Raw genomic sequence first — 26,735 nt, 5'->3', positions numbered from 1 at the left:
CTGTCCATCACCGTCTCCCAGAGCTTGCTCAAACTCATGTCCATCGAGTTGGTGATGCCATCCAACCATCTCATCCTCTCTCGTCCTCTTCTCCTCCTGCCCTCAATCTTTCCCAGCATCAGGGTCTTTTCCAATGAGTTGGCTTTTCGCATCAGATGGCCAGAGTGTTGGAGCTTCAGCTTCAGCATCAGTCCTTGCAATGAATATTCAGGATTGATTTCCTTTAGGATTGACTGGTTGGATCTCCTTGTAGTTCAAGGAACTCTGAGGCCAGCACAGCCCAAGTCAGAGCTGGTGTTGAGTGAATGACGGAGGATAACTCTGGCATGTCTTCTTCCCATCTGCATTCATACCAGGCTGACCCCCTCCTAAATTAGGAAACAGGAGATTCAGGCTCTTATTTCTACCCAAGGCCATTGACTGGCTGACAGAATGGATGATCCGCTTCTTGGGTTTTCTGTTTGCTACTTGTGAGGTTGGGTTTGTCCCCATCATGCAATGTCAGTTCAGTCTCATTTATCAGGTGCACCCATCAGAAACACAGATGACTGATCTGTTTGTGTGAGGGCAGTCTCAGCTCCCTCCAGTGGAGCAGACAATTGCCTCACGTCTCCTGGCGTCCTTCCCAGAAGCTTCTGCAATTTGCCAGGAGAGACTTAAGTGGGTCACTTGCATAAGGAAGCCAGGTCCCAGTGTTGGGATTATCACTGTCTCCCTGTGGGTGGCAGGATTCCGAGTGGCTGTCCAGATTGTTCTGCTCCATTCCTTGCCTGCTCAGTCCCCTGCAGTCAGAATGGAGCCATATTTCTAAGTTCTCTTGAATAGAGTTGCTTTAGTCTGTCCCAGCCCTGTGTGTCCATAGGACCGGGTCTTGGCCATGTGACATGGCCCTCAGAGGCCTGCAAGGAGCTTGACCAAGACTTGCTGACTGACGCTCACGTCTTCTAGACTCAGCCCCAGTGAGGTCCCTGGGATGTTCAGAAAGGCCATTGGCGAGGGTAGGATGCCAGCACTGGGGACAGTGGTTACCTGTGGAGGGAGGGATGGGGTTACCAGCAGGGGAGGGGTACGGGTGCTTCACCATGGAAGTGCCTGATTTCTTAAGCGGCTTCTTGATACACAGGTGTTTCTTGTATCATCCTCTCTACTTCCTGTGTCTTAAGTATTTCATCACAGGTTGTTTGCAGAGGGAGTCAGTGAGGCCTGGTTACATATTCCTGCCATTGATGAGCGGCCTGAGAGCTGGTGTGGAGAGAAATTGCCTCTCTCTCCTGAGAGAATCTCACTGCTTTTGTGTCCCCAGTGGCCCCGACTCTCTCTGTGTTTCATTTCCGGTTGGTTAGCTGAGCTCACAGTGACCAACCTGGTTAAGCATGTTAGGGACCTTCACTACCTGAAGAAATCCCCCTTCCCTGAGGAGAGGCTGCCAAGCCTGGTAGTCAGGACAAAGCCCACGGACCAGAGGCTTCTCACGAGGCTGTGCCCGTGAGGTTGGGGCTGAGAGCTGCTCCATCTGCCTTTCATCCCCTCATGTAACCCATTAACCATAACTGACTTCCCTCGGGGGCCAATGGTGCCGGGCAGCTTCCTGAGCATTTTCTGTCTCATCACTTAGCAGCAGCCGCTGAAGTAGATGCCTCATGATGCTCCCCTTTTACAGATGGGAAAACTGAGGCATAGGAGAGTGGGGTGACTTGCCCAAGTTCACCACCTGGTGAATGGCGGGGTTCACTTCAGACCAGACATGGTGGCTCCAAGCCAGACCACGCATTGGGTGAGGCAGGCTAAGTAGGGGGTTGGCCAGGGCAGGCTTCTCCTCAGCTGTCCCCCAGGCTTCCATCTCCCCACTCCCTGAGAGGAGCTCAGGGTCGGGCCACAGGGGCCAGAGTCTTCTCATCTATGGGCCCCGTTGCTGTGGAACCTGACTGGCCGCTGGTCAGACATGTCCCCTCGAGGGTCTTGCCTCCAGAACAGATGGGCTCCCGGCTGGACCGGGGAGGTCATGGTCGTGGTGTCCTGTCCCCTCCTCCAGCTCAGTTTGCCCAGCTGGCCCAGCTGAACCCCCAGGAGCGACTGAGCCGGGAGACGGCCCTCCAGCAGAAGCAGGTGTCCCTGGAGGCCTGGCTGCAGCGCGAGGCCCAGACGCTGCAGCAGTACCGCGTGGTGAGTGGGCTCAGCGTCCCTCCCCTCCCGCAGGGGCAGTGACACCCTGAGCTGTCCTGGGGACCCTGAGGGAGGCAGAGAGCCAGGAGGAGAGCGGGACCCAGCAGAGCAGGAGGCCCCGGCCTTCTTCCCCATGGGGCCTGAGGGGGAGAGTCGGTCTGGGAGGAGGAGGCCCTGCAGGGCTGTTCTGAGAGCCCAGAAGGGCCGGCTGAGCCACCGCCCGACCCTCAGGAGCTGGCCGAGAAGCACCAGAAGACCCTGCAGCTGCTGCGGAAGCAGCAGACCATCATCCTGGATGACGAGCTGATCCAGTGGAAGCGGCGGCAGCAGCTGGCGGGGAACGGAGGGCCCCCCGAGGGCAGCCTGGATGTGCTACAGTCCTGGTACCAGGGGTGGGGGGCGGGGAGGGGCAGGCAGCAGAGTGGTGCTGCCAGCTGCTGTTTGCGCCCACGTCTACATGAGCAGCTGGCTCCCTCTGTCTGGGCGCGGGTCTTATCCCACCAGTGGTGTGTTTGATGCTGACGCTGGTGTCCCTTTCTGTGCCCCCTCCCCTGGGAGGATGCTGGGGTGGGGCCAGGTGGCAAAGTGGCACTCAGGCTGGTTGGACCCCAGTCAGTGTCGCTCCTCCTGGGTGTTTCTCTGGTTTTTTTGGAAGGCAGGGCATCTCTGCTGTGCCCAGTGCACAGGCGAGGTGGCTCGGGCACCAGGCCTTCCTGGGGGTGGAGCTGGGTGTGGGCCTTGTCCCCGCCTGGGCGCCTGCCAGCTTCTGGCCTGGAGGACGGGGGTGAAGCCCGTGTCCTTCCCTTGGGCCCTGGGGCTCGGATTCAGGTGTGAGAAGTTGGCGGAGATCATCTGGCAGAACCGGCAGCAGATCCGCAGAGCCGAGCACCTCTGCCAGCAGCTGCCCATCCCCGGCCCCGTGGAGGAGATGCTGGCTGAGGTCAACGCCACCATCACTGACATCATCTCAGCCCTGGTGACCAGGTGACTCCTGGCCATGCCCCGCTCCCATCTGGTTGCCCTGGGTGGGGGGCAGCAGGGTCTTTGCAGATGGGGAGCTCTGGCTTAAATCCTTCAGTTTCTGCCTCACACCCTCCTCCCATCCCTCTCCATCCCCTGTTGCTATGGCCTCTTGCTGTCGACCTCACCCAGTATTTCTCGTGGACACTACACGGGCATTTGTCTCCTGCAACTCCTTTCAGCTGCTGAGTTCCTTTCACTGCCTCCCTTCCCGCCAGCTCCCCTGACTCACAGTGGCCCCAGGGAGGGTGGACTGTCCGCAAACCCTCCCTTCACCTGCTCAGCCTGGTGCAAGGCAGCCTCCCCACGTGGAAGGTGGGGCCAGAGTCCTGTCCCCTGAAGTATCTCCTGTCCCTTGTGTCTCCGCAGCACCTTCATCATCGAGAAGCAGCCCCCTCAGGTCCTGAAGACCCAGACCAAGTTCGCGGCCACCGTGCGCCTGCTGGTGGGCGGGAAGCTGAACGTGCACATGAACCCCCCCCAGGTGAAGGCCACCATCATCAGCGAGCAGCAGGCCAAGTCACTGCTCAAGAACGAGAACACCCGCAAGTACGCTGCCCTGGAAACAGAGGGAAAGGGATCCCACCTCCTGGCAAGTCTAGGCCTGGCCCTTCCTATGTAGGAGTGCCACTAGCTCTCTGGCCTCTCCTAGCTCTCAGAGAAGGAATAAGGGTGTTCTTGTGTAAAGAAACTCTGATATAGTAGGCATATGTCTAAGGAAACTTCTTATGTGTTTTGTGTATGTTTACTTCTTATATCATTTATGCTGCGGAACCCTTATTTCCTCTTAAATGACTCAAGTTTTTGACAGTCTCCTTTATTTCCTCCCACCCCCAATATATTTGCTACCTCGTGTGTGCTGAGGCCCTGTCTGGGCGTAGAGTTGAGTCTGTTTCTCGCTTGCAGTGATTACAGTGGGGAGATCCTGAACAACTGCTGTGTAATGGAGTACCACCAGGCCACAGGCACCCTGAGCGCCCACTTCCGGAACATGGTGAGGATGGGGGAAGAGGAAGAGTGGGCTTTCCCTCTAGTCGCTTGAGGGCTTCATCCTCTCGTCTTTCTCCTTGGCAGTCCCTGAAACGAATTAAGAGATCTGACCGGCGTGGAGCAGAGTCGGTGACAGAAGAAAAATTTACCATCCTGTTTGAATCACAGTTCAGTGTTGGCGGAAATGAGCTGGTGTTTCAAGTCAAGGTGTGTGTGTGTGTGTGTGTGTGTGTGTGTGTGTGTGTACTTTATATCCCAAAAGAATTTTGACCTCAGAGTATCTTTTAATTTTTATTTTGGAAGTTCATTCACGTTGCATTAGTGTCAGGGGCACCTGCTTGTGATTACTGATGAATAGAAAGTGAGGAGACCTCATCCTTAGGGCTCTGTCTCTTAGATTCTTTTAAGACAGGAGCAAATAATAATGAAATGGAATAGCTAGAATTACAGGTAGAGGTGAACCCAGGGAAACATCACTCAGGACGGATTTGAGCACACTTAGTGTTAAATTTTAGACATCACTTTCTTGCTATTTTTTTCCAGGAAGTCTCCATCTTCTTTCTCTTTTCTATCTGTTCTCTAACTTGGAGAAACTTACTCCATACTTCAGAAATATCTAAGAAATATCTAAATCTCAAAATGTCATGCAGAAATATCTCTGCTAAAATACCTTAAATTTCTAAGACTGCGTAAATGTGACGTCTTGTTCCTGGAGCCGTTCCTATTCTGTGTTTGAGGGTGACATTTACTGAAACTTGGAGAGAGGATGCACGTGTTGTGATGGGAACAAAAGGAGAGAAGGGCAGAGCATGTGGCCGGGGACTCTCAGCCCTCCCCTGTGTCTCTTTCAGACCCTGTCTCTCCCAGTGGTGGTGATTGTTCACGGCAGCCAGGATAACAATGCGACGGCCACCGTTCTCTGGGACAACGCTTTTGCAGAGCCTGTGAGTGCGTTCCTTGGGCCTGAAGGTCTCAAGACCTTGACACTGGTGTCCTGAGTCCCTGTCAGTCTATCTGCACCAAAAGGCTTAGAAAAAAATGCTGTGTTCCTTAGGAAGCAGAATGGAGAGCATGTGGAAAGTAGAATGAGCAGGCGCTGGAAGAATGGCCAGGGTTTCAACTCAGGCCCCACCATTTCCTCACTCTGACCACAGGAAATTTCACTTGACCTCTCTGAGTCTTCCCATGAGTGTCTTCCCATAAGTGTCTTCCCATGAGTGTCTGCAACACAGGGAGAGTAATACTCCAGAGTGGTGTTTGGAAGATTCATCCACCAAGTGCTTGTCGCAGAGTCAGTACTCTGTGAACGTTATTTTGAATCCTGGGTAAAACCATGCCTGGAGTTTGGGGCTCCCCAGTTTCTTCCAGTGGTTGTGTACTTTATCAGGAAGTCACTTTCAGTTAGAAGTTGCTTCCTGTCATCGTCCCTCCAGTGACTGAGGGTGACATTTCATGTCTTTTCCAAATTCTGGCTCTATGACTCATCCCAAGTCTCAGGAAGAATGAGATGCTGTGTGTAAAGGAGTGAGTGTGATTCTGCGGATGTATCACCTCAGTACTGTCTGGATACCACTTGTGTGCAGCTGGCTTGATCATTTTCAAAACATGTCAGTAGACAGAGTTCTGTGTGGTGCATATTTCCAGTATAAATTAGTCCAAAGAACCTGATGAAAGGTTATACTTGTTATTTGGGACATAAAAGTATCTCTTTCTCTAATGTGGCTCTAACGCGAAGAGTCTGACTTGGCATTTTCAACAGGGTTCTTTAGAGAACAATATTTTTGCTGCAGGGATGAGATTTTTAGCAGAAATTCTGCCATGCTTGTGCTATAAACCCTGTGTTTGAAGCTCTTTTTAAAAATATCTACCTAAGGAGCTCGAAGAGAGGATTTGATTGATTTGATTTGATCAAATCAATTTGATCAAATCCTCTATTGGATTTGATTGATCCAAGAGAGGATTTGGGAGAAACAGTCAATTAAAACAAGAAGATAACTATTCACCAACTGACTAGACTTCTTAATAAATAAGTATATGTATAGAAATGTATATATATAAACATTTATACATATATGAGAGAATTTGAGTAAGTGAGAATCAAAAGACAAGGAAAATTTGAAAAATTTTTTAAATATCTTGGGGACTTCCCTGGTAGTCCAGCAGCTAAGACTCCATGCTCCCACTGTAGGGGGCCTGGGTTTGATCCCTGGTCAGAGAACTAGATCCCACATGCTGCAACTAAGACCCGGCACAAACAAATAAAAGTTGAAAAAAGAAGTCTGCCTCCATTTGTCCTGATGATCCTCCTGGATAGGATTGCCACGCCTGCTCTCCTCTCCCTCCCTGCCTGACCCAAATCTCACTCCTTGTGTAACTCTGGCATCTCCTGCCATATGTCATTCCTGAAGGATGTTATCTAAATAAAAAAGCATTTTTAACATTTTCAGTTATGTTAATAACTAGTGTACATCTTACTGTATTTAAAAAAAATTTTATTGAAGTATAGTTGATTTACAATGTTGTGTTAGTTTCTGATGTAAAGCAAAGTGTTCAGTCAGTCACTCATTTGTGTCTGAATCTTTGCAACCCCATTGGCTGCAGCATGCCAGGCTTCCATGTCCATCACCAACTCCTGGAAATTGCTAAAACTCATGTCTGTGGAGTCGATGATGCCATCCAACCATTTCATCCTCTGTCGTCCCCTTCTCCTACTGCCTTCCATCTTTCCCAGCATCAGGGTCTTTTCCGATGAGTCAGTTCTTCGCATCAGGTGGCCAAAGGATTGGGGTTTCAGCTTCCAGTGAATATTCAGGACTGATTTCCTTTAGGATTGACTGGTTGGATCTCCTTGCAGTCCAAGGAACTCTCAAGAGTCTTCTCCATCACCACAATTCAAAAGCATCAGTTCTTTGGTGCTCAGCTTTCTTTATGGTCCAACTCGCACATCCGTACATGACTACTGGAAAAAACCATAGCTTTGACTGGACAGACCTTTGTTGGCAAAGTAATGTCTCTACTTTTTAATATGCTGTCTAGGTTTGTCATAGCTTTTCTTCCAAGGAGCAAATGCCTTCTAATTTCATGGCTGCAGTCACCATCTGCAGTGATTTTGGAGCCCAAGAAAATAAAGTGTGTCACTGTTTCCATTATTTCCCCCATCTGTTTGCCATGAAGTGATGGGACTGGATGCCACGTTCTTAAGTTTTTTGAATGTTGAGTTTTAAGCCAACATTTTCCACTCTCCTCTTTCACTTTCATCAAGAGGCTCTTTAGCTCCTCTTTACTTTCTGCCACAAGGATGGTATCATCTGAGTATCTGAGGTTATTGATATTTCTCCCAGCAATCTTGATTCCAGCTTGTGCTTCATCCAGCCCAGCATTTCACTTGATATACTCTGCATATAAGTTAAATAAGCAGGGTGACAGTATACAGCCTTGACATAGACATACTCTTTTCCCAATTTGGAACCAGTCTGTTGTTTCACGTCCGGTTCTAACTGTTGCTTCTTGACCTGATACAGATTTCTCAGGAGGCAGTTAAGGTGGTCTGGTATTCCCACTCTTGAAGCAAAGTGTTTATATATATATATATACACACACACACACATATTCTTTTCTGTGATGGTTTATTGCAGGATGTTGAATACAGTTCCCTGTGCACAGTAGCACCTTGTTGTTTATCTGTTTTATATATAGCAGCTTGTGTCTGCTAATCCCAAACTCCTAATTTATCCCTCTCCAACTCCCTCTCCCCTTTCTAAAGTTGTTTTCTTGGTGAGTCTGTTTCTGTTTCATAAACAAGTTTGTGTCATATTTTAGATCCCACGTATAAGTAATATCATATGGTATTTGTCGTTCTCTTTCTGACTTCACTTGGTATGGCGAGCTCTAGGTCCATTCATATTGCTACAGATGGCATTACTGTTAATGGCTGAGTGGTATTCCGTTGTATGTGTCCACCACATCGTTATCTCTTCACCTTTCAGTGGACATTTAGGTTGTGTCCATGTCTTGGCTATTGTAAATAGTGCTTCTCTGAACATAGGGGCGCATGTATCTTTTTGAATTAGAGTTTTCTCTGGATATACACCCAGGAGTGGGATTGCTGGATCTTACGGCAACTCTTTTTAGTTTTTCTTAAGGAAGCTCCATACTGTTTTCCATAGTGCCTGCACCAATTTATATTTTCACCAGCACTGTAGGAGGGTTCTCCACATCCTCTCCATTATGCTGTTTTAGAACAAGTACATCCCTATGGGAATTATTCTACAGATGTATTTGCCTGTATGTGAAATGAATGAATACACTGCAGCATTGCTTGTGACAATAGCCAAAGACTGAAGAACAGTACATAGATGTCCACCAGTGGAGATCCGGTTAAATATATTATTGTTCCTCCACACTGTAGAATATTTAGCAGCCACAAAAGAAAATGAAAAATTTCTTTATGTGCTCATGTGAGGTCTTCTAGATAAAGTATTAAGTGAAAAAAAAGAGTTGCAGAATATGTGGGCTTTATATTTTAAAGAAATTATACATATTTGCTGACAGGCACAGAATATCTTTGTTAGTATAGACAATAAACTAGATTACATGCTTTGGGGAGAGCACTAGATTGCTGGCAGACGCAGATAGGAAAGTGACTTCACTGTATACCCTTCTGTGCTTCTAAAATTTTATATCATGTGAAGGAATTGCCTTTTCCAACAAAATTTATAATAAAGTCAAATGAAGTACTGTGCCTGATGGGATGAAAGCAGTTTTTAATAAATTTATATTCTAATATGTTTCTCAGTAAAATCGTCAGCTCATAGTTTCTACTCTTCCATACAAGTTATTTCACTTTGAGCTAGCGTTCTTGGCAGAAGGAGTCAAGAGCAAGGATATACCTAGAGAACCAGTCTTGTAGACTTCGACTCCCTTTGAATTTCCAGTATCAGAGCCAGACCTTGGTCATGTTTTTTTCATGACTGTTGAAACACGAGACCTCCAGCAGCTCACTTACAGAAGCCCACAGAAAGCACAAGTTACCTTCCAAGGTGCGTGTGAAGAAGATAAGATGGAACCTTCTGAATTTCACCAAACTGCACACCCCAAGGAAGTTTGACTTGACGCTCGGGCTCAGCCAGACAAGTGTTTGTAACTCCATCCAGTCCCTGGTGTTTTTCTCTTGCGCATCAAGGGTATAAATCATGCGACTGTTTGCTCCTAAGGTTTCTGGCTTCTCTCCCTCTCAGGGCAGGGTGCCGTTTGCAGTGCCCGACAAAGTCCTGTGGCCGCAGCTGTGCGAGGCGCTCAACATGAAATTCAAGGCCGAGGTGCAGAGCAACCGGGGCCTGACCAAGGAGAACCTGGTGTTCCTGGCGCAGAAGCTGTTCAACAGCAGCAGCAGCCACCTCGAGGACTACAACGGCATGTCCGTGTCCTGGTCCCAGTTCAACCGGGTGAGGGACGCACCACCTGTAGCTGTTAGATCAGCCCCTGCAAACCCAATCCCTCAGGAGCTGCCCTGCACCAGGCCCTCACTCCTCGCATCTCTCATGTGATGTGCCCGTGATATTAGGAAGCTTCTGAACAGATGGACAGCCTCATACATTTTATGTACAGAATTACGTGCTTGAATATTTAAGCAAAGTGGGTGCACTAGCATGCAGCTGGTGTGTTTTCTCCTTTGTAAAGGAGACAGAAAAGCACACAGTAATGTAACTCATGAGAAGTAAAGCTTCTGTGATGATCAGAGCTCCATGGCTGTCCCCTTGACCCTCTGATGTTCCTTGATACGTAATACAAAGTCAGGCTCCCATGGAACCCTCAGCCCAAGAAAGAGGATGCTGATGAAGGAAATTTAAGTTGATTTTAAATGGAACTTTAATTTCTTTGCTTACACCCCCACTCCACTTATTTTAAGTGCCCTAATTCAGAGATTCCATAGTCTCTGAGTCTGTCTTAAGAGTTATGTGCCAGCCAGCTGGCTAAGTGGTTTGCTGGTGCTCAGAGGAGCTTTGCTAGGAGAAGCAGGAGGCCCCCACGGTCTGTCTTTGCCGTTGCAGTACGGCTCCTGCCTTCCCACAGAATCAGATCACTGCATTTGGCTGACAATTGTTGGTAACACCCAGATGATGGAGTGTTCTCTGCAGCCTCGTGGTGTGATCTGATGCAGTTCACGTTTACGCATCACCGGCGCATCTTGTTAAGGGGCGGGCTTGGACATAGCAGGCCTGAGATGAGGCCTGACATTCTGCATTTCTCAGAAGCTCCTGGGCGATGCTGCTGCTGTTCATCACAGGCCACAAATCACAACCAACAAAGGACTAGTCAGTCCAGATCAGGGGAAAGTGTGTGTGGCCAGGCCCACTGAGTGTTGGTAATTGCTTTGTGGTGTTTTCCCCTTCTTCCGTCTTTTCCTCTCTGCACTGTATTTTGGTTGTAGGACCCTTTGGTCAAACTCAGGCAGGCGTGTATATTTGTATGATCCTGCCAGTGTGGATGTTTTCCATTTAATTTGTCCAGTTAAAGTGTATCCAGGTAATCAGACCCTGAGTGTGGCTTTTGCCTTCTTGGGTTCACTGTTGTCTCTCCAACCAGGAGAATTTACCCGGACGGAATTACACTTTCTGGCAGTGGTTTGATGGTGTTATGGAAGTGTTAAAGAAACATCTCAAGCCTCATTGGAATGACGGGTGAGAATCGTCATTTGTTAAGTTGGCAGTAGAGTGGTAACTTCCTTCTTGCATTGAAACATCACACTCTGCTTCTGCCCCTTTGGCCTTTATGATTCAGGGCTATCTTGGGTTTCGTGAACAAGCAACAGGCCCACGACCTGCTTATCAACAAGCCAGACGGGACCTTCCTGCTGAGGTTCAGTGACTCTGAAATCGGTGGCATCACCATTGCTTGGAAGTTTGATTCTCGTGAGTGTCTCTCCCTCTTTAGGACATGTTGTCTCTGGTTAGGTGCTTACGTTGCAAAATTATTATACTGTAACCACCAGTTCATTGAGTACTTGTTATTATTCCTTGGGGCCAGTACTAATTATGGGAAGCACAAATGTATAACCATGACACAGCTGCAGCTGGTGTAAAATATTATTACAAGCACTAATTTTGAGAAATACAAATGGACAGGCCACAGGCCACTTTGTAATACAGTATCCTCCCCAAAGTCTCAGCTGCTTCACCTTTGAACTTTTTGCCTTCTTATTATTCAACCTTGGGCTTATTTCAGTAAAGAATTACTCTGTTGTTTGGAGTCATTAGAGTGGAAATAATATGCTGTTTTCATTGTTCCTTTATCCTAAGCTAAAGGGTTACGGGTATTGACCGTTTCCATCTAGAAATATTAGTTCTTTCCTCTGATCCTCACAGTCAAACAAGAGTAGCGTGATTGTTTTTGGTAACTTATCTGGCTATGGACACACTTCCTATCTCTCTTACATGCTTTTGTATGGGGAATCAGGGACTGGAGTCAGCAACAAGTTTCTTGTAGGAAGGGAGAGAATACTGTTTGAACTGGAAACTGCCTGAGATCATTAGATCTCAAGGGAAGTAGGGTATGTGGTACCCGCTTAGCTACCCATGACTTTTAAAACCGCTTAATCCACAACCCACGGTTATTTTTAAATGGAGATTTTTATTAGGACAATTTTTATGGAGAGCTTCATTTGTAGTCTCTTTGGGTTTTAAGATTTCCTGTTCAGAAGTCATATTTAGACCACGATTATTCTGTCTGTTGATCTAGAGGAAAGAATGTTTTGGAATCTGATGCCTTTTACCACCAGAGATTTCTCCATCCGGTCCCTGGCCGACCGCTTGGGAGACCTGAGTTACCTTATCTACGTGTTTCCTGACCGGCCCAAAGACGAAGTGTACTCCAAGTATTACACCCCAGTTCCATGCGAGCCTGCCACTGGTAACAATGTTCGCATTCTGATTTGCTTTTGTTGTGATTCGGGGCTTTGTTTTAGGTGTGTGTGTGTCTGTGTCTGTCTGTCTGTATGAAAATCTATACAGTTAATGCTCAGTTGTTGCTGTTTGAGCTTTATGCAGGGCAGATATAAGTCCCAGGCTGTTTTCTTTAGTCAAAGAAAAAACATATCCACTACCAGCCCCAAATACCAAACTGAAGGGAACAAGTATCTGTTTGAATCCTGGCTTTTAATTCTTTTGAGTATTTTCCCAGAAGGGAAAGGACTGGTTTATATGATAATTCATATGTTTAATTTTTTGAGGAACCACCGTAGTGTTTTTCTAGCAGCTACACTGTGTTACAATGTACAAGTTTAGATCAAACAAAATTAGGTACAATTTTGTATTTTAAAACATAGATGGTTTTATTGCTTTCTGAGCATAAAAGTATTATGTATTTATTGTAAAATTTTCCAGAAAAGTATAGAAAAGAAAATAGATATCACACAATAGTCTTACCTCATCCATGTAAACAATTTAGTAGATGTTCTTCAGTCCACATAGCTAGGTTTTCTGCGTTCAGTCACCAGAGGCTTATTGAGTACTTCCTGTGTGGGGATTACAATCTAATAGCAGAAGGAAGACAGTAAACAAGTAAATAAGTGTATGTATTTAGTGATGGCCGTTATGAAAACAAATAAGGTGAAGGGATAGGGAGTCCAAGGGAGGTGGCACTTCACTCGCGCGGTCAGAGGAGGCTTCCCTGAGGAGGCGGCATCAGAGTAGACCTGGATGAAGTGAGGAGCTCACACACAGATCTCGAGGGAGAACACTCTAGCCCAAGAGAACAAGAGCAGAGACTCTGAGACGGGAGTGAAGTTGGCGTGTTTAGAAAATCTCACGAGGACCCGGGAGGCTGGAAGTGGATGAGCAGGGGAGAAATGGCGGGAGGCGAGGCCAGAGCAGCAGGAAGGACCAGGTTGTGGCGGGTTTGGGTCATACCGTACATCATCATTTATGACCTGATTACTCTTTCACTGAAAAATACATCCCAGGCAGAGTTACAGGACAGTAAATATAAACTAACAGCATCGTTTAACAATACCTAAACTTCATTGTGCGGTGATTCTGTGTTGTTTATTTAAGATACTTTGAAGTAGGTCACAGTTTTTTTGTGATGATTAATATTGCGATAACCAGGTACCTGCATCTCTTTCAACTTGTTTCCTTAGGACAGATTTCTAAAGTCGAATTTGAGACACGTGGGGTAGGTGCTTTTCAAACATTTTGACACATCTTTCCAGAATTGCCCTCCAGAAAGTGGAGTCTGTTTCCACTCCCACAGACACCTGTCTGAGTGTCTGTTTCTCCATCCTCCTCCTGCCAGGCATAGAGTCTCTTCATCAGCTTCCTGTTTGCCAGCCTGACATGAGATCTTACATGTCAGGGCATACGCATGAGATCTTAGTTCTTATTTTTAATTTCTTTGATTCTTCATAAGCTCAAAACATCTTTTCATGTAATGGCAATAATAACAGTGATAAGAAATGAAGTAATAATAGCAGCTAACATTTGTTGAACACTTAATTGCATACCAGACACTTTTCTGAGCACATTTCAAATTGTTTCTCTTTTAATCTTCAAAACAGGCCTGTGCAGTAGCTACTGTTCCCATCCCCAGGTTTCATTTGAGGAGCTGAGGCCCAGAGGAGTGAAGTAACTGGTCAGAGGTCTCACAGCTAGGAGGAGGTCAAGCCAGGGTTTGAGCTCAGTCTAGCCTGTGCTTCTTATCCTCCACATTATTGGCCATTTGTATTTTTCCCGTACGTTCCTATTCCTTGTTCATTTTTCTTTTGGAGTTCCTTTTTCCTTAATAATGTGCAAGGACGTTTATATAGTAAATAAAGCCTTTATCGTATACAGCAGAGATTTTTTTCTTTGTGTCATGGTTCTTTTAACATTTAGGTTTTGTTTTGCTGAAGTGCAAAGATGTGTATTTTCTACATAGCCCAATCTGTTGACCTTTTTCCTTTAGAGATTCTGCCTTCTGTATCATGCCTCCCACCTGGTTATATTTCTAGGTGGGGAAGTAAGCCAAAATATTTTTAGACTTATGTGGTATTTTGGATTAAACCTGCCACTGCTTCTTTTTATGAGCCCAGCTAATCTAGGTTTTCAAATGTTATTTTTATAGCATTTTTTTGTTTCTTATCTTTTCTGCCGTTCTATAAAATTCTCTGTAGACAGTAAAGCACAAAAAGCATGAGATATTATGAAAAGGCAGCCACTGACATTTGAAGCCCCAGAAGAAGCAGGTCAGGATAACAAGCGATGTGTGACCCATGGCGCGGTTCAGTCTCTTAGACTGAGTCATCCTTCTGACCTCAGCGGAATCTTCCCTGTCTAATAGAGTTAAGACATACTTGTTGCCTTCCTCACACACCCAAGAGACGAGACTTCACCGACTTCAGACTATCACAGTCCTGCTACCGACCTTAGCTGGATTTCCATAACCAGCCTTTTGAGAAGGTAACTCTGCCTTACCCCCTCGGTTGATCCGTAGCCTAGCACATCCCAGCGAGGATGCTGTGGAGAGTGAGGCACTGCAGTAGCAGTGCTTTTTTCCTGACCAGCCATGCAGCAGAAACGGCACCCACTGGGGGGCACGGCCATCACATGACTCCCACGTACAGAAACCCACACAAAGACGACGCAGACACCTGACAGAGTGGCTTTCCATTTCCTGAGAGAGTAGAGGCTCAGGGCTAGAGTAACTCCCAGGACCCTTGATAAGATTAGTTCCCTTCTGATGCTTAGATTTTTCCGCATGACCCCTGGCAAGTGCTGGTCCACCTTCCGTGCGAGCACCTCCAGTGATAAGGAAGTCAGGGCCTCCCGGGCTGTTTTCTCTAGACTTCCAGCGGTGACAGCGTTCTTCCTTGTGTGATTGAGAAGTTATCCAGCTGTGACCTCCCCATGTTGGTCCTTGTTTTGTTGCCAGTCCCTCTGTATCTGCAGCTTGAAACTTTGGAAGATGTGTTTTCTTTTTACAGTGAGTGTGCAGTTAATGGTTGATTTAGATTTGTATTGAAGTTTACCTTTTTTATGGTTTGAAGAATGTATTAACACATCCAAGCCAACTTGGAAGCTGTCTTAACTTCCAGTGTCAGTATTGAGGGCTTCTCCTCTCCTGGGTCTTCCTAATGAATTAAAATATGTGCTTGTGGGACTTCCCTGGTGCTCCAGTGGCTAAGAGTCTGCATTCCCGATGCAGGGGGCCCAGATTTGAGCCCTGATCAAAGAATTAGATCCCACATGCCACAACTAAGCCAAAATTAATTAATTATTTTAAAAGACTCCATGCTCCCAGTGCAAGGGTTATAGTTTCCATCCTGGGTTGGGAAACTGAGACCCCGCATGCCACACTGTAAGACCAAAAGAAATGAGAGAAAAATGAAAGGCACGCTTGTACCAAATCCTAAGATAAAATGAGGTGATTGTGTCTTATCCTAAGAAAAGACGGGATTCTTAAGGGAGACTGCATCTTCATTTCATTTGAGAACTTTGGTTCTCATCACCATCTTCCCTCCTCGGCAGCTAAAGCAGTGGACGGGTACGTGAAGCCACAGATCAAGCAGGTGGTCCCTGAGTAAGTGTCCGGGCCCAGCGCTGGTCTCCTGCTGCCTCTTTTCTCCTCCCCGTGGCTCCACCTGGCTCTCCTCACCCCCTACCGCCTCCCCTCACACACACATACCTGGCCCAGCCCTGGGGAGGGAACTGGGCCTTGGTCATGAGGGGACCTGGTACCCAGGGCTCTGCTCCCACAGCCAAAGCCCCGGGCTCGCTGGGCCCTTTGTCCTTCCACACCCGAGAAAGACACAAAAGTGCTCCCTCCCCACTACCCCTTGCTAAGGCTCCGCTTCCTCCCACAGGTTTGTGAGCGCCTCTGCAGACTCTGCCGGCGGCAGTGCCACCTACATGGACCAGGCTCCCTCCCCAGCCGTGTGCCCCCAGCCTCACTATAACATGTACCCACAGAAGTAGGTTGTGTTCTTCTGGGGCTCCATGGGGAGGAACTGGGCACCTGGCCTCAGGCTGGGTGCCCAGAGGACTGATGGGCAAGGACACCAGGGCTAGTCTGGGTTTGAGACTACCCAGGCCAGGCAGGCTCAGGCACGTGCCCAGGTGGGAGGGAGAGATTTGACCAACAGGCATTGGTAGTATCGAACAGGGTTGGGCCATGTCACCTGCTCCACTCTTCTAAAGTGGAGATTTTTCTGGCTCTGTGTAAAGACCAGATGGGTTTTAAGTATATGCGGGCAACCAGTGTTGAGGCTAGGTAGGCTGGTATTTTAGTCTGTCATTGTGTCCAACCAGCTGGCAGACGACTCTGCCCCAGGGTTCAGGTCGCCTTACTAGTTGCCCGCCAGGCCTGGGCCAAGGGTACAGGCAGTCTGAGCCGCTCACCTGGTGGGGTGCAGGGTGGTCTCTGCTGCTCCTTGTTGGCCTCTGACCTCTCCCTTCCCTCAACCTCTCCTCTTTTCCTCCCAAGCCCCGACCCCGTCCTTGACAACGATGGTGACTTCGATCTGGACGACACGATTGACGTGGCGCGGCGTGTGGAGGAGCTCCTAGGCCGACCCATGGACAGTCAGTGGATCCCCCACGCACAGTCGTGACGCCCCACCCCACCCCCCCTGCCCCGTCGCCATCTCTAGCTTCTTCATCCTTGCCAGAGGAGTTACTTTTGTGGATGTTTTAATTCCATGAATCGCTTCTCTTTGGAAACAATACTCATAATGTGAAGTGTTAATACTAGTTGTGACTTTAGTGTTTCTGTGCATGGTGGCACCAGTGAAGGATGTGTGAGTGTGTGTGTGTGAGTGTGAGATTGCACGTTGTGCTGCTTCTCCCCCTTGCTGTCCAGAGTTTAGCTGCAGAACTGGGGCCACAAACAGGCTCTGGTGGTTTTAACCTTGTGCAGAATGGCAGTTAGTTCCATGAACCCTGGAACTGGGCCATGTGTCTTGAGGTCCAGTGGCTCTGACACGTGGCTCTTCAAGTGAGGGAAGGACAGATGGAGGTGGAAACACCTCCCGTCTGGTGAATCTGTGTCACCGTGTTTGCCAAGCCATTGATCTATAACTGTGATGGTCTCTGCTTTTCTTCTGAAACGTAGAAACTGCCTTGTGATGAAGGAAGTCAATCCTCCGTCCTTCCCTCTCCCCCAACCCGCATTTTCCTGGGTCGGGATGGGAAAAGGAGGGACATACAGTAGTGGTTGGGGCAAGGGAAGTCGTGGCTTTGGCGGTGGGTAGTGGCTTTCTGAATAACTGGTAGCCCATCTTCTGTTCTCTGCCTCCCACGCTCACTCCCACGCCCCGTGGAATTGCCACTTAGTTCCTGTGTGTGTACACATGTGCAGACACGTTCGATGAAGTAGAGGAAAGACACGAGGGTCGCGTAACCAGCGCTCACAGTGTTCATGTCCTTTATGTCGTGGCCGGATTGAACGGCCCGGCCCTGGCTCACAGGCTCTGAGAATGTTGCATTGTTCCCTGGGAACGACCATCAGTCTGCCCGCCCTCCTCTGCGCTGGTGGAGGCGCAAGCAAGGTTTTCTAAAGGCATATTGATAACGGCTTTTTGCAAATGTTGAATTGTGTTTTTGTTTCTAAATTGGGACTTCTCGGTTTCCCCTTCTCACCCTAATTTGACGTTAGAATTCTTTCTTCCTGCATCAGGTCCTGTGCCTTTGACTCGCCGCAGGCCACATCTATTCCCTTCACTGTCCACACGGTGTCTTGGGGAGTGGGCGGCTAGAGTGTGGGCCTAACCCAGGACCTGTGTGTTGCCCACCTGGGCAGGGTGCTGGGTGTCAGCATTGGGGTAATTTGGGGAAACGCAGTCAGCAGGTTTTCTGGGAAGTTTGGTAAGCTGCAAAAACAAAGCAAAACAAAAAATCCTCAGCATAATTTCGTCCAAAATTTCTTCCATAGCTTTACACCAGAAGGAAGGAATGGGCTGTGGCAGGCAGGTGGGCAAAGGGGGAGGCAGGTATAGCTTTGGGGTTTAAGCCTTAAGGTCACCCCAGCTCCCCTCGAAAAGAAGGGCCTGACCACACCCAGGAGGGAATGGCCCTAAAAACATTATTTTTATACATGTGGGGAAATGAACATATTTTTTTTACAACATTAACTTCTGAACTTATCAGTGTTTTAATGTTAAAGGAAAATATTTCTCTGTAGTAAATATTTATTGGAAGATGACTTTTTAAAAGCTGCTCTTTGCCCTAGCTCAGTTTCGTACAGTGATTTATCACTATTTTTCTATGCCGGGCGGTAGACTGTCTCTGCCTCTGATGACCAGGCTGACCCCTCCACGGATACCAGCACTGACGTACCAGCCCCTTATGTCCTCAAGATTTGATTAAAATCCCCCCTCCCCCCCACCCCCTTCCCGAGACTGGGAGTGTTGGGGAAAGGTGGAAAGGAAGCCTAGTTGCCCCTGTCACCCGTGCACCTTGAGGGCCAACCCTAGTGGTCCTGGCAACCCCGGGGGCAGGGAGTGACACACTCAGATGAGTGGTTGGCCCGGCCCCTGGCATGCCAAGGGCAGAGCGCTCACTGCATAGTTAGCACTGGGCTGGGGAGAACAGGTGCCCAGGAGAGTGGCTGCCTGGAGCCTGGGGGTTCCTGCGCATGTCCCATGGCTGAGCTGTCCTCAGTTTTCCTGAGACCATGTTTCCTGATAGGAGAGATTGTGACTGAAAGGCACGCTCACTGTCTGCATATAGCTTCTCTCTCCTCTCTGTTCTGCAAACCACAAGGAGAGGCGACGGCAAGTCTCGACTGCCTCAGCCCCTCGCTTGCTCCCAGACACATATACACAAATCATCAAAACGTTTCAATGTACGGTGTGTTCAGGGCTTTGCAGTGGGTGAGGGGGGAGACTAAAAGTGAATATAACTTAAAATAGCATACTTTTTTATAATTTTTCTTTATAAAACTTTGTGAGATTATTTCAGATACATATTTTAGTCTTGATTGGCAGTAGTATATAACTGCCCAAAAAAAGTATTGTGTACAATTTGGAATAGTCATAAAATTGTGTATTTTATGTTACAAATAAAAATTTCCCTCAGTGGACAGTATGGAGTGCTCTTTTTATTTCATTCCACCAGGTGCTGAGATAGGGTGGTTTTGACGGGGAAATACTTGAAATCATCAGTGTGACTCTGAAAAAAGGAACTAGTTGGGCGTTGGCTGCCCCAGAGCTTGTGTGTGTCACCAGCGTTGATGGCTAGTGGGGGCGTTTCTTACCTTTCTGTTCACATGAGGTTTTGAAAATTAGAATGATAGTCTTTATCTCCTATTCCTGTTAGAAAGCTCATCCTTAAAAATCAGCGTGTTCAGGGGACTTCCCTGGTGACCCTGGGCTAAGACTCTGAGCTCCCAATGCAGGGCGCCGTGAGTTCAGTACCTGGTCAGGGAACTAGACCCCATGTGCTGCAACTAAGAGTTCACATCCCACAACTGAAGATCCTCAGGCCGAGGTGAGATCGAAGATCCTGTGTGCTGCGGCTAAGACCCGGCACAGCCAAATAAATTTAAGTGTCACTGGGGGCTTTGCTGGTGGTTCAGTAGTTAACAGTCCACCTTGCGATGCAGGGGACACTGGTTTGATCCCTGGTTCAGGAAGATCCCACATGCTGCAGAGCAAATAAGCTTGTACACTGCAGCTACTGAGCCCACACGCTGCAGCTACTGAAGCCCAGGCTCCCAGAGCCCGTACCCCGCAAGAGAGGCTGCAGCAGTGAGCAGCCTGCGCAGTGCAACGAAGAGTAGCCCCCGCTCGCCACAACCAGAGAAAGCCAGTGTGCAGCAACAAAGACCCACCACAGCCAGAACATAAATGAATCTTCAAAAAAAAGTATCACCGATAAGGTTTAAAAAAAAAAAGAATGATGGAAGTGGTAGGGAAAATCTGAAAGGCTACAGCTAACAAAGCCCAGGGAAGGGTGACAGTGTCGAACATAGTAACTGGTCTGGGTTTGGCACTAAAGAGGCTGTAGATGACCTTGGTAAGAACAGTCTGTAAAGATAGGGACCCAAGCTGAGTTGCTGAGCACTGGACAGTGACAGGAGTTCCACTCCTGGTGTGACGGCACCAACAGCTCTACACACCCACCCCCACAGTGAAACTGGTGACAGTTGTTTTCTTAAACCCACCCGTTCGAAGTCTCCTATGGGTATACAGCAAATGAAGAAATGCTTACTTAAGAAAATTCAAAATGCAGTAAGAAGAGTGAGCGTGGTGTTTGAACCAAGACCCAAAAGGACAGAAACTCCAGACCAGTGCAGCCAAGAACACAGAGCTCCCTCTCCCCATAGCTCCCAGTCAGGGGGTTATCATCTGGGAAAGCCAGGATGCCGGCATTTCTCATCCTGCCCCCAGCCCCCTGTAGCTGATGCTAAGTTCTGGCTGATGCTGCTGAAAGGTAAGGTACTCCCTTCTGCTTGGCCCCTTCTGGTAGGATGGACACTTTACCTTGGGCCAGTGCTACTGAGAGTCCTGGAGCCCTGATCACATTTGCTCAGGTCCATAAGGTAGTGATTCCACCATGGGAGAGGCAAGCCGGGGAAGGACTGAGGCTACTGATCACCCCCCACCCCTCAGCTTTGTTTTTCCCTTTTTGGGCTGCACTTTGCAGTGTGTGGGATCTTAGTTCCCCAACCACAGATCAAACCTGCACCCGCTGCGTTGGAAGCTCGTAGAGTCTTTAACCGCTGGACCACCAGGGAAGTCTGAGCACTCAGCTTTTGAAGTGGGCCCATCACTCAGAAGCGTGCCATCATCATACCCACAATGCCAGACCTAAGACTCAGAGATTTGGCTCCAGAGAGGAGAGGCAGGTTTAAAACAGGGAACTGACTCCATTTGCAAGCTCAAGCTTAACTGTGCTCTCAAAACCTGGAGGTTTTGGTGAAAGGCTATTGGCAGGAGACCCATAGCTTCATTGGAGACAGAAGCTAAACTGAACTGGCTAGTTTGCTAGAAATGGGGAAAGATAAAGCAGGAAGGAACTTTCTCTCTTGGGGTCAGAACAAATCTCAAATACTGACCTTTGAAACTATCCCTTCAAAGAAGCCTGCATTTGATTGGATCCATTTGTGGAGTCATTTATTCCCCAGCGCACTGTTGGCAGATCAGCCAACAACCAGTGTCGTTTTAACAGCTGGGTGCGGTCAGGGAAAGAGACACAGAGAGATCCTTGCAAGTCACTGTCATGCTAGGTTGACTATGGGCTTAACTCAGGGCTGCACCCACCTAAGGAGCAACATCAGAGGCTCCACACTGTGTATCGGGGAGGGCAGTGGGGAGCAGACAGACTCACTAAAATAACCCAGCCACTCACTAAACAAGGAAACTTGTTTACCTGGACCAGAAACAAGGAATTGCTAAACTGGTTTCCAAGGTGGCCACACTATTTTACATGAGGGTTCTAATTCCTCTACATCCTTGCCTACACTAATTTTCTGACCTTTTTGATTATAGCCATCGTAGTGGAGTGTGACATGACTTGAGTCAATTCTAGTTTGCATTTCCCTGATGACTAATGGTGTTGAGCAGCTTCATCAGAAGCCCTGGAAAATTCACAAATATCTGGAAACCAGCCCAAAACTCCTACAAAACCAATTGAAAAAGAATAAAGTTGAAGTAGTCACACTTAGCAATTTCAAAACTTACTACAAAGAAATAGTAATCAGTGAAGTGTAGCGCTGGCAGGAGGATAGACCTATAGATAAGTGGAAAAGAATTCAGAGTCTAGAAAGAAACCCATGTGTCTGTGGTCAACAAATTTTTGACAAGGGTGCCAAGACCATTCAGTGGGGAAAGAATAGTCTTTTCAACAAAGTGCTGGGACAACTGGATAGCCACATGTGAAAGAATGAATTTGGAACCTTACATCATATATAAAAATCAATTCAAAGTGGATCAAAGATCCAAATATAAGAGCTAAAACTGTAAAACTCAAAGAAGAAAACAGAGCTTCATGACGTGGGATTTGGCCATGATTTTTTTGGCCATGATACTAAAAGTATAGGCAGCAGAAGGTAAATTGGACTTCATCAAAATTAAAAACTTTTGGGAATTCCCTGGCTGTCCAGTGGTTAGGACTCAGCTTTCATTGAACCAAGCCCAGGTTCAATCCCTGGTCGGGGAACTAAGATCCCACAGTGCTGCAACTAAGCATTTTGGCACTATGACACAGCCAAAAAAATTGTTTTAATTGTACATCAAAAGACACTATTGGGACTTCCCTGGTGGTCCAGTGGCTAAGAGTCCATGCTTCCAATGCAGGAGGCCTGGGTTCAATCCCCGCTCAGGAAACTAGATCCCACAGGCCGAAAATAAAAGTTCGCATGCTACAACTAAAGATCCCACATGCTACAACTAAGACCCAGTCAGCCAAAAAAATAAGTACTTTAAAAAAAGAAAAAAGAAGAAGAAAGACACTGTGAACAGAGAGAAAAGACGACGAACAGAATGGAAGAAAATATTTGCAAACCATATGTCTGATAGGGGATTAATAGCCAAAATATATAAAGAACCCTTCAACAACAAAAACTTTTAAATGGGAACATGACATGAATAGACGTTTTTCCAAAGAAGATACACAGGTAGACAACAGGCACACAAAAAGATGCTCAGTTGTTAGGGAAATGCAACTCAAACCCACAATGAGATACCCATTGGTTGGCTATTACAAAAACCAAAAACTCAGAAAACAGCAACTGTTGAGGGGATGTAGAAAAACCGGAACCCTTATACATTGCAGATGGGCTCGTAAAATAGTGCAGCTGCTGTGAAAATAGTATGGTGGTCCCTCAAAAAGGTACATGTGTGAATTACCATATGATTTAGCACTTCACCTTCTGGGAATATTCTCAAAAGAATTAAAAGGGGGGACTCAGATCTTTGTACACCGGTGTTTATAGCAGCATTATTCATAATAGCCAAACAGTGAATGTCCATCAATGAATAAGTGGATAAATAAAATACGGTGTGTGTGTATATATATATATTTGTGTGTGTGTGTGTGTGTGTATTTCCTTCCTTAAATTCTGACACACACTACCACATGGACAAAAACAGACATTATGCTAAGTGAAATAAGACAGACACAAAAGGACAAATATTGTATAATTCCCCTTATATTAGGCACCTAGAGTAGTCATATTCATAAAGACAGCAAACAGGGTGATGGTTTTCAAAGGCTGTGGGAAGGAGCAGTGGGGAGTTATTGTTTGATGAGCGCAGAGTTTTAGTTTAAGAAGATGAAAAGTTTTGGAGAGAGATGATGGTGATGGTTCCACAACAATGGGAACGTACTTAATGACACTGAAGTGGATAACTAAATACAGTTAACATAGTAACTCTTATTTATATTTTACTACAATTAAAAAATACGGATCAAAGAAAAGCCAAGGAAATAATAAGGGTAAATCTTCATGACCTCAAATTTGACACTATATTCTTAGATATGACTCCATAAGCAACAAAAGAAAAAAATAGGTTGTTAAACTTCGTCAGAGCCGAATATTTGGGACTTTCCCAGTGGTCCAGTGGTTAAGAACCCACCTGCTAGTGCAGGGGACCGGGTTCAAGCCCTGGTCTGGGAAGACTCCACAGGCCACAGGCAAGTAAGCCCGAGCACCACAACTCCTGAAGCCCACGGGCACTCCAGCCTGTACTGCACAAAGAGAAGCCACCATGATGGGAAGCCCGGACACCGCAGCTAGAGCGTAGCCTGTGCGCAGCAATGAAGACCCAGCAGGCAAATACCTAAATAAAGCTAAAAAATGTGTGCTTCAAGGACACTGTCAAGAAAATAAAAAGAGGTGTGGAATCTGGGGTGGCAGGGAGACTCAAGAGGGATAAACGTATGTTTATAGCTGATTCATGTTGTACAGCAGAAACTAACACAACATTGTAAAGCAATTATACTCCAGTTAAAAAACAAGTTTTTAAAAATGAAATTTTTAAAAAATTTAAAAAGATTTTTTTACTCCAAGTCAAAAAAAAGAAAATGGAAAAATACCCCATAAGATAGGAGAAAAATCATATTTACAAATCATATATATCTGATATATGGACTTGTGTTTAAAATATATAAAGAACTCTTACAACTTAATAATAAAAAGACAAGTGGTCCAGTTAAAAATGGGTAAAGAATCTGATAAGACATCCCCCCAAGAAAGTACACAGATGGCCAATAAACACATAAATAGGTAGGACATCATTAGTCATTAGGAAAATGCAAAATCTCACTCAAATGGATGAATGAGGAGGGCAGGATAGCTATAATCAAAAGGTCAGGTAATAACAAGTGTTGACAAGGATGTGGAGAAACTGGAACCCTCATATACCGGTGGTGGGAATGTAAAATGGTGAAGCCACCTTGGAAACCAGTTTAGCAGTTCCAGTTACTATACAACCCAGCCCTTCCACTCACTGGAACACAGTGAGCCCCTTGCATTCCATCTTTATGCAAGAAAAATGAAGATATATATCCACAGAAAAGCTTGTACACTAGCATTCATAATAGCAATATACACAATAGTCAAAGAGCAGAAATAACCCAGGTTTATCCACTGATGAATGGATAATCAAATGAGTTTCATCCATATGATAAAACATCATTTGGCAATAAAAAAGAATGAACTACATGGAAGAACTTTGCAAACATGTTAAACGAAAGAAGCCAGACTCAAACGATCACATATTATATGATTCCACTTACATGAAATATCCAGAATAGTTGAATCTATATACAGAGAAAGTAGATTTGTGGTTGCTTAAGGCTGGGGTGTGGAAGGTGGGAAGGGATTGGGGATTAATAGTTAAAGGACCTAGGGTTACTTCCATGGTGATGAAAATGTTATAAAATTGACTGTTGGCATTCATACCTATGAATACACTAGAAACCACTGAATTGCACGCTTTAAGAGTTAAACCGTGATGGGAATTCCCTGGTGGTCCAGTGGTTAGGACTCAGTTCTTAAACTGCTAAAGGACCCTAGTTCAATCCCTGATCAGGGAACTAAGATCCCAAAAGCAGTATGGCCAAAAAGAAATAAGTATATAAAATTTTTAAAAGCTCAGTTTTGAGAAGAGAGACTGCAATATGGTGAGGAAGTTGAGGGTGAAGGGAGAGTGTCTGAGAGCCTGGGTGGAGAACACAGCAGGAGAGAGGGCTTCATGTGGGATAGAACACCTTCCTGAGCACAGCTTCTCAAGTCTTTCAGAATCAGTAGGGACAGCCGAGCTCTGGAGAGCACCATACTCCAAGCTGCAAAACTACCTCTTGCCATAAAGATGGGAGAAGTTTGTGTTTCCTGGGATAAAGCCAATAAACTAACACAGGTGGGGACCCCAATTACCAGGTAAAGTTATTTATCTTGAGCATGTGTGTTAACAGGTTGCGTCTGTTGGGCTCTAGCTTTAAAAGGGAGTGATACTGATGAATCTATTGGCAGGACACAGACATAGAGAACAGTCATGCAGACACAGGGAGAAGGAGAGAGTAGGATGACCTGGGAAAGTAGCACTAACATTTATATACAATGTGTGCGTGCGTGCTAAGTCACGTCAGTCATGTCTGACTCTTTGTGAGCCCATGGACTGTAGCCCCGCCAGGCTCCTTTGTTCATGGGATTCTCCAGGCAAGCATACTGGAGTGGGTCGCCATGACCTCCTCTAGGAGTTCTTCCTGACCCAAGGATCGAACCCGTGTCTCTTATGTCTTCTGCATTGTCAGGCATGTTCTTTACCACTAGCGCCACCTGCGAAGCCCAACATATATACACTACCATGTGTAAAACAGATAGCTAGTGGAAAGCTGCTGTATAGCACAGGGAGCTCACCTCGGTGCTCAGTGATGAGTCGGTGAGGGGTGAGATGGGGGGAAGGGAGGGAGGCTCAACAGGGAGGGGGTATATGTATCCATATAGCTGATTCACTTTGTTGTACAGTAGAAACTAACATAACATTGTAAAGTAATTATACTTCAATTAAATATTTTTAAAGCTAAAAATAAAAAGGTAATAAAATGAAAAAAGAAAGTAAGCCCATACAAAATCAGGATAAGTTAATAAATTATAACTACAAAAAAAAAGGGGGCGGAGAATGAGATTCTTTTCTGTCTTCGCGGTCCCAGTAGTTCGCCTGTGATGCGTCACACGCTGCTTTAATGTTTGTTCAATAACAAAAGGATTTTCTTTCTCTACTATCTTTGTGGAGGGCAATTCTAGATTGGAAAAATGTTGCTTTTTGACAGTGCTCAAGTTTGCACCTGCTCCAGGATGGGATGTGCCCACTCCCGGCTCAAGCTGATCTGAGACACTCTTTTCTGCACTCAGGTTTCTCTCCCTACTCCGGCACGAGTCTGAGGACCACTCTGCATGCTAAGTCACTTCAGTCGTGTCCGACTCTTTGCAACCCTATGGACCACTCTACTCTGGCTGTAACTTCCCTCCACCTGCAGGCTTGGGCCACCTCCCAGCACCGCGGCCCTTAGGCAACCTGTCCCTTTAAGAGCTCCCCCGACTCCGCCTCCAGCTCCACCCTCAGGCCCAGCGGCTGAACTTCCCTT

The 26,735-nt window shown here is 46.6% G+C and overlaps 1 protein-coding gene across 6 annotated transcripts in view; it reads left to right on the top strand.

Annotated features, from left to right (window-relative positions):
• The window catches only part of STAT5B (signal transducer and activator of transcription 5B), a 65,749-nt gene extending 46,520 nt beyond the window's left edge, over positions 1 to 19,229 (top strand). For 3 of the 6 annotated variants that reach the window (XM_005220673.5, XM_024979633.2, XM_005220675.5), the window contains 14 exons: positions 2,033 to 2,163; positions 2,395 to 2,546; positions 2,992 to 3,147; positions 3,553 to 3,732; positions 4,090 to 4,177; positions 4,258 to 4,380; positions 5,025 to 5,117; positions 9,411 to 9,617; positions 10,759 to 10,853; positions 10,954 to 11,084; positions 11,911 to 12,081; positions 15,675 to 15,726; positions 16,010 to 16,117; positions 16,630 to 19,229. In XM_005220673.5, the coding sequence (XP_005220730.1) occupies positions 2,033 to 2,163; positions 2,395 to 2,546; positions 2,992 to 3,147; positions 3,553 to 3,732; positions 4,090 to 4,177; positions 4,258 to 4,380; positions 5,025 to 5,117; positions 9,411 to 9,617; positions 10,759 to 10,853; positions 10,954 to 11,084; positions 11,911 to 12,081; positions 15,675 to 15,726; positions 16,010 to 16,117; positions 16,630 to 16,756 (1,814 nt within the window). In that variant the 3' untranslated portion in view covers positions 16,757 to 19,229. 6 annotated transcript variants of the gene reach the window in all.
• Positions 19,230 to 26,735: the final 7,506 nt, after the last annotated feature.

Source organism: Bos taurus, chromosome 19, assembly GCF_002263795.3.
Source record: "Bos taurus isolate L1 Dominette 01449 registration number 42190680 breed Hereford chromosome 19, ARS-UCD2.0, whole genome shotgun sequence".
In the NCBI taxonomy this organism is placed as follows: domain Eukaryota; kingdom Metazoa; phylum Chordata; class Mammalia; order Artiodactyla; family Bovidae; genus Bos; species Bos taurus.
Note: the sequence above shows the minus strand (reverse complement) of the source record. Positions and strands in the feature narration are given on the sequence as shown.